General features: G+C 42.9%; 1 protein-coding gene across 3 annotated transcripts; it reads left to right on the forward strand.

The window, feature by feature from the left end:
- LOC134461870 (ADP-ribosylhydrolase ARH1-like) lies at positions 1-6,561 on the forward strand. 3 transcript variants are annotated; one of them, XM_063214709.1, is made up of 5 exons: positions 1-37; positions 1,962-2,305; positions 2,990-3,193; positions 4,265-4,424; positions 4,939-6,561. In XM_063214709.1, the coding sequence occupies exons 2-5, from the start codon at positions 1,987-1,989 to the stop codon at positions 5,327-5,329; spliced, it is 1,074 nt and encodes a 357-aa protein (XP_063070779.1). In that variant the 5' UTR covers positions 1-37; positions 1,962-1,986; the 3' UTR covers positions 5,330-6,561. The 3 variants fall into 3 exon arrangements, with proteins under 3 accessions (XP_063070779.1, XP_063070780.1, XP_063070781.1); XM_063214710.1 differs by having other exon boundaries at positions 10-37; positions 1,936-2,305; XM_063214711.1 differs by lacking the exon at positions 1-37 and adding an exon at positions 1,439-1,529.
- Positions 6,562-7,770: the final 1,209 nt, after the last annotated feature.

The raw sequence follows: 7,770 nt of genomic DNA on the forward strand, positions 1-7,770 counted from the left end.
CAACGGTTGCAACCAGGAAGAACTGTCCATTGCGTTGGTATGTGGATTTGTGTGTTGTAGTTTTCCATTAACTGACCGTCTATAAACTTGGGATACCGGTAGCCTAGTTACAGTAGCCATTTGCCTACCGAGTGATGTATTTCCCGTGTATGACTGTCTCGTCCATCGCTAGTGAAAACGGTTCTTGTTTCGTTTTGAAATCGAAAGTAAACGGTGCTTGTATGAGGAGGCAGATAGCCCATGTGTAGCCTACAGCAGATTAGATTAGATCAGATTCTAAGGAGTTGGGCAAACAGTGACGATAAATAATACATAAATATGTTACTGTAGATTGGGTACCTACCAAGTGACAAAAAAAGGGTTGGTGAGCGGAGGCACGTGACAGCTGGCAACTGTGTGGGGTTGAGGTTTTGAAATGTAGCCTAGGCTATGTGGAAGAAGAAACTTTATTTTAAAAGCTACTCTAGGCCTACTATAGGCTACAGGTGTGTGTTTGCCATGTAGGCTATGCCACTAGTGATTATTATTAAAGGTGCACTGTGCACATGGTCAAAAGAGGTACTGCTATACTCATTGAAACTGGGTTGCCTATTGCCAAATTGTAGCCTATCTTTCATGAAAGTTTACTAAGTAGCCTAATAAAGTAGGCCTAATATTTTCTAGTAGCCTAGTCTATGGCCCAAGTAGTCATTTTTGCAGTTTAGAAATCCACCAACCCCCCAGAAAATTGATACAAAGGGGTTTTCAACTGATTTTGATAGGCTACTACAATGGTGTCCTTACTAACATATTAACAATCTAGTAAAATCTGACTTTAGGAAAGATATAATTTTCAAGATGGCGTCTAAGATAGCTTGTTGTAATATGATAGCTAACTTCAGGCGACCTGTTTCCTTATATTGGAAACCCAGAAATGTGTAGGCTACATTCATATTTCAATGTAGCCCACTCTTCAAATTGCCAGACTCAACTTCCTTAGGTTGTATCTTTCAATTGACCCGTGTGCTATTTGCACTAGCCTACTGGTAGCCTACGAATTCATTTCACTTTTATAGCCTGTTTTCAGGATCTGTTCGGTTGGAGTGCTGTTAGGGTTGATAAAGACACTGCAGCTAGTAATATCCATGTGATGTTTGTCAAGTTTGTCAGGACACATCATCAGTGATGAACTGATGATTCAACTGATGATTCTTTCAACAGTTGAACTGAACTGACAGGAGTCACGTACCCTACTTGTCAAAGTAGTGGGCAAGGGGAAACGGTTGGAACACAATGTGACAGAACAGAGCCTGCTGTAGTTTTGTTGTTGGCAAGGTCGGGGGGTGGGGTATTTAATTCTTTGAGCAGAATAAAAAAAGAGGAGGGAGTCGGGACATGCAGCCTTTTGGGTAAGGTGAACACTGGATTCCACTGGATTCTAGATCATTTGCAAAGGTCTTATCGCATAAGCTGGAAGACCAGTCAGGAGACCTGTCGAGATCAGAGATGACCATGGCCTGTACCAGAAGTTGAGTGGCATATTAGGTCAGGTACGATCTGATTTGTATGTACTGTATATTGAACAGTGAGAAGCGGCATGACTGGGGAAACTGAGGCTATGTGGTCAGAGAATGATAGGTCATCAATAATGACCCCTAAATTTCTTGTGACCTTAATTGGGACAACGGTAGCATAGCCCAAATTGAGTTTGATTTCATGGCTGCCTGAATCTTAGGTTGGACGACTGGTCAACAACATAACTCTCATATCATGTTTCCTGTTCCTGAGACCCATTTACTGTATAGGTGTGTGTGTGTGTGTGTGTGTGTGTGTGTGTGTGTGTGTGTGTGTGTGTGTGTGTGTGTGTGTGTGTGTGTGTGTGTGTGTGTGTGTTTGCAGGGGGCTAAAGGGCAATCCCTGTTTTACAGATACATTATGTAACTGACACATCTCCAGACACAACTCTTATTCTTGTCCTTCAGACCCTTTCTAAGAGGCAATCTCAACATGGCTGAGGCGTCTACCCTCCAGGACCGCTACCGGGCTTGTTTGATCCTAAGTGGAGCTGGGGATGCACTGGGATACAACAAAGGAGACTGGGAGTTTGAACAGAATGCCGAAAAGATCCACAAGGAGGTAGCGAAGATGGGTGGCTTGGCAAAGCTGGACGTCAAACAGTTTCCTCTCAGCGACGACACCATCATGCACCTTGCTACAGCTGAGGCCTTAGCGGAGATGGATAAAGACGCACCTCTGGAACAGCTGTATGGAGCCCTGGTTAAGAAGTACATCAGCTGTATGGGCGACATGCATGGCAGAGCACCAGGTAGGGACCATTACATTTCTTACATGCTTTATTTTATGCAGATAGCCCCAAGTGTTGTGCAGAATAATAGATTCATGTTTTTGAAATAATTTTTGTATTGTGAATTATTTCATTTTATTTTTGTATTTGACATGGATAATTCCTCTTGAGATAACCATATAACTTATAATTAAATGAAGGAAGAACTAAATGGATGAAGGAGGATGAAAGTACATACTCTCCATATACTGTAGTACTGTACCCTCTTTAGAGGGCATATGGTGCCAAAATAGTGCCTTGTGTACAGTCAGAGGTGAAGAGCTTGATTTTAGACTCTGGTTTTTGCGTGCCTGTAAGTGTAGTGTGACGGAATGTATTGATGTACCTTTTTTTCTCTTTTATTTATTTATTTAATTTTACTTTTTTAAATCAGCCCCTAGTGGGCTAGGTGTATGTGTATTAACCACATGAATTTTGTAATAAGATCTTTTTAAAAGTCAAAAGTCATATACTGTAGTACGCTATTGTCTGGAATGTGCTGTGTGGATGGCCAGGTGGCATTCAATTTCCCCTGTGGGGATTAATAAAGTCTCTCTCATCTCATCTCATCTCATACTATAGTACGCCACATACAGCACATAGAAAAAATGAAAACTAATGATAAAGTAAAGTGTTTATTTCCGCCACCTTGCCTCTGCACTGTAGGGCTTACCTGCATGAGTAGCACGCACCTGCTGCAAATGAACCCGGAAGGAGACTGGAAAATCCCTTTCAACCAGCGAGCTGGGGGCTGTGGAGGGGCCATGAGGGCCATGTGTGTGGGCCTGCGCTTCCCCAGTCCTGAGCAAGAGCACCACCTGGTGGCCGTGAGCGTGGAGAGCGGACGCATGACCCACCACCATCCCACAGGTATGGCCTTTGTAATGGATGTGAACTATACTAGCAGAGTTCCATGGCTGAACATTAGAAGACCTCCCTTCCGAAGCCTCATACAAAGTGCGTTACAATATGCGACCTTGCCTCCTCCACTTGTGCTTGTGGCCTCGCCACACCTCCTAGCCCCTCCTCCGTGGAGAAAACGAAAAAAGCTTCCCAGCTGTCAGCCTAGCCACAACAACTTTTGAGGGACTGTTTTACATTTACCATCCCAATTGCAAATGAGAAGAAGGCTTTACAAATGAGCTTTTGCAAGATACGGAAATATTATGCTGTGCTCAGTGATGTCATCATGACATATTGCTTCCTGGTACGAAGAGACAAGCACAAGTGGAGGAGGCAAGGCCGCATATTGTAACACACTCACAGATATGGCAGCACTGAGCTATCGCCCTAGACCTTTAGCTCACGGTATCGTCCCTGCCACAGGGCTGTTGTCACTGGTAGGTCGCCAGCTTGAGCCCAGAGTTGGTGACAGCAGAAAGACGGGAGTTGTTGGGCATTGCCCGGGTAGCTTTTTGAAAATACTTTATGTAGGCCTACGTTTTCCGAATAAATATTTTCACACCATCACATTCTTGCCAGTGTATGAATGCGTTCAACAGTCTATGAGGCTGGAATGCGTTCTACAGTCTATGGGGCTGGAAAATATGGCAAGAAAGTCATCTGACAAACACACGCCCTCCAGAATCATAAATCAACCGTGGCCAAAAGGGAAAGCTAAAATAGCGTTTTCATTAATTTGATTTGATTTGAGTCTTTATTGTCCACACATGTGGAAACTTGTCTTCAGTTTCACCATTGTAAAAGACAAATACAGTTACACATGACACATTAAAAGATTACACATTTAAGACAGACATCCCATTCCACACAAAAACTATCAGGAATACCACTCCAGTAAATGGATGATTAAATCGGTGAGATCTAACAATAATAGGTGAGATCTAACAGTTTAACTGAGCTTAATTGTATTATGATGAATGTTGTTTAACAGGCTACTGTTGCTGGTTCAATAATTAATTGCTGTCTACCGTCCCACAGGCTACCTGGGAGCACTGGCTGCAGCGCTGTTCACAGCCTTCGCCATTAGGGGGCAGCCTCCTGTAGAGGCCTGGGGCCACAGGCTGATGCAGGTGCTGACCAAGGCCAAGGAGTATGTGAGAGAGGCTGGACACTGTGTTAACAAAAACATGGAACACTGGTGAGAGTCAAATTTGCAGAACTGGGTGGTGGGAAGACAATAGCCGGATCTCAAATGGTGCACTTTCAGTGTGTATAGCGTAGTGTATAGCGCACTGAAACATAGTGGCCGAAGTGCACAAGTGCGCCATTTCAGATGCAGCAGCTTCTTTTTCATTTTATTTTACCTTTTTTTACCTCCTTCCCGGGGGACAAAATCGCATTGAGATAGAAATCTCTTTTTCAAGTGAGCCCTGGCCAAGGCAGCAGCACACATTACATCAGCGCAGACAGGACACAGACAAAACAGAAAAGATTCAAATGGATGTAAAGATAAAATTACGCAATAAAATAATGAACATAAAAAAAGATTAGAACTGACACGCACTAAGAGACGGCTTGAACGTTCTGTTGACGCAACATTTTGTTCTCTTGTGCAATGTGAAAGGAATAAGTTGTTACTTTTTGTCACAAGTGTATAATACTGTTTGCTGTGACATCTTCTGACACAGTTTTGTTTGTTTGTTTTTGCTTAGGAACTATTTTGAAAAAAGTTGGGAAAAGTACCTCGAGACGAGAGGAATCCTGGATGGAACAGGCAAACCTCAGTTTCCCGAGCCCTACGGTGTGGCAGAGAGGGAACAATTCTACAGCTCCGTCAGCTTTAAGGGCACGGGTGGTGCCAGCGGGCATGACGCGCCCATGATCGCCTACGATGGTCTGCTGCGGGCGGGTGACTCATGGACTGAGCTGGCCAATCATACCTTCTTCCATGGAGGTGACAGTGACTCCACGGCGGCCATCGCTGCAGCCTGGTGGGGGGCCCTGTATGGCTTTCACAACGTGCCTCCCAAAAACTACCAAGGCCTGGAGTACTACAGCCGCCTATCTGATGTGGCAGATAAACTTTATCAGCTGCGAGAATAGCTATTAGCCCATGACATTAATGATAGCCTGGCCTTGTCATACTGTAGGCCTATGTAACTGCCGCTTAACTCTCCTTTCCCTGCACTGTATACTACATGGGTTCACTGTGTTTATAAACACAATGTTGTGAGGAGGGGCAAGACACTGGCAGCCAACCACGTGAGCTACATTTTTTTACCAACAGCGGTTTCCAACAGTCACAGGTTGAGTTGTGTCGCGCAGCGAGGACAAAACAAAAAATTAGAACCCTTGTATATCAGGGTCTGGTTATCTTTACTGAGATTATACCCGTTACCAGACAAAAGCACTAGGGAGGGATGAACAATGAGTTTCCACATCTCAACCAAATGTTTGTTTGGGTAAAATCAGATGCAAATATTTCAAATGACAATATAGTTCACCCATTGCCTGGCTCTTGCCTGACCTGTGTGTTTCCGTTCAGCTTCGTAAGCTCCACTACTAGGTCTGGGAGTGCATGCGTTGACTTGGCATGGCTTTATCAATAATTCTGCCCGTCCTTGCCACCAACAAATTCCTTCGAAAACGTTTTCTGTTCATCTCTAGAGAGTCAATTTAGTCTATAATCTGTCCTGTGACTTCTCAAGGCGAGCTGCCCTTGATAGTGAAACAATGAATGTTCCATCAATTTTCTGGCAGGAGACATAGCATTCATACAGTCTCCCAGACATCCGTGTGTGTGGCTCCACAGCTACATACACACACAGAGGTTTGGTGAAAAACAGGCTAGTTCACCCAGGCGTCAAATCATTTTTTTTTTAAAGTTATTATTATTCTATTCTAAGTTATTTTATTCTAAAATGTTTGACCGCTTACAATTACATGATCCAGATTCAGTTGCATCTGGATCAATTGGTCAAAAAATAAATGATCTAATGTACGGCCATAAATGGCATGTGTATAGCTGGAACCACCATTTTTGCACTCCTGTTATTGTTCAATCATTTCTTAAGGGAAGTAAGGAAATCTGTTGTTATTGGTTTGATTTACCTAATTAATTTTGCACTAACTGGGTATTAATTGTATTTGTATATGGTTGAGCACCACAAATGGGTTGGATGAGAAGTATTATATGGTTATGTTCACCTCTTCTATGTTTTCTCAAAAAAGTGTCATACTTGTTTATTAAAAGTAAACTTTTGAACTAGCTAATTTCAGTGTCTTGAATGACACACGCACAATGCTGCCTTGAACAATAAACCTGTATGAAATTAGCACATGTTTGCCTGCATTCAATTGTGTTTGTGCACTGCACTGTAAGAGCAATCAAATCTTTGCTTGTTATCCCGTTGCCTGTCTCTAGGTGGGGACATTTTCTTTATAATTTGTACCTGTATGTGATGCAAGTGGTACAGAACCACAACTTCACTGTCTTTAGAGCAATGATGTATTCCTACATCCCATTGGTAAACAGGCTAATACTCAACCCGAATCTCCCCGAAATGTGTGTTAACAGTAGGGGTGGGTATTGGCAAAGGGTTCACGATTCGATGCGCATCACGATACACATGCCACGATGCGATTCTATCACGATGCATTGCGATTCATGTACTACTGTGATGCATTGCGATATTTACTTCAGTAAATGTGTAAAATACAGCTTATTTGTCAGTTGCTGTGTAGCTTTCTTAAGTCAGTTCATTCTATTTAAGCATTCTATCATCTGGGAGAGGGCTTACATCACAACAGAAATATTACCTATTCTCTACTGAACAAAATAACCCGTGGCAAATCGAATTTTATTGTTATAAAATAATCAATTGTCATGAATCCATGCAGTATATTGAGAAAATAAGTATCACGATACCTTGTCATGAATCGATGCATTGTATCGTGAGAGTAAGTATCGCGATGCATCGATATGACGATTATTTTGCACACCCCTAGTTGACAGCAGAAAAATGTCAGCGTGATATTGTTCATGCTACCCTAGACTTGTACCCAACAACACATTTTTGTTTTTGGTCAGCCCTTCCAATGTCCTGGCCATTCAAAGGGGGGCAGGTTTTGTGCTGCAAACTCCAAAAATCATCCCAAAAAGTTACTGAGTTGTGAGGTAGGCCTATCTAATAATGTTGCATATATTTTGGAATTGGCTGTAATTCTCCAATAACATATGAATGGGAGTTGCCTTTCTCCATCAATTTCAGGATAGATCATTTTTCTGTCTTTCTGTAGCCCAGTGTCTAGAATGGTGGATGTTAAACTGGGGTTTGAGCAGTCATGGCAATGCTTGGTTCATTTGAAAGATGTCTTTGAAATGCCTTTATTGGTGCACAAGTATTGGCAGCAGAAGTATAAAACCACTCCAACGCACAGTGTGGTCTGTATGTTTTTCTTTCCCGTTGCCCTGTGCCTGCAAGGGCTTTGTCCCTTTCCAGGTGCACCCCGAGGTGCCAGTCCAAATATGGACGGGTGGCCTG

This window comes from Engraulis encrasicolus, chromosome 13, assembly GCF_034702125.1.
Source record: "Engraulis encrasicolus isolate BLACKSEA-1 chromosome 13, IST_EnEncr_1.0, whole genome shotgun sequence".
In the NCBI taxonomy this organism is placed as follows: Eukaryota; Metazoa; Chordata; class Actinopteri; order Clupeiformes; family Engraulidae; genus Engraulis; species Engraulis encrasicolus.

What these genes read in the sequence shown, in the direction of transcription:
- LOC134461870 (XM_063214709.1), top strand. Translation starts at nt 1,987, where the DNA reads ATGGCTGAGGCGTCTACCCTCCAGGACCGCTACCGGGCTTGTTTGATC. An exon ending in CATGCATGGCAGAGCACCAG is followed by an intron (nt 2,306 to 2,989) that starts GTAGGGACCATT and finishes TCTGCACTGTAG; the next exon opens with GGCTTACCTGCATGAGTAGC. An exon ending in AACAAAAACATGGAACACTG is followed by an intron (nt 4,425 to 4,938) that starts GTGAGAGTCAAA and finishes GTTTTTGCTTAG; the next exon opens with GAACTATTTTGAAAAAAGTT.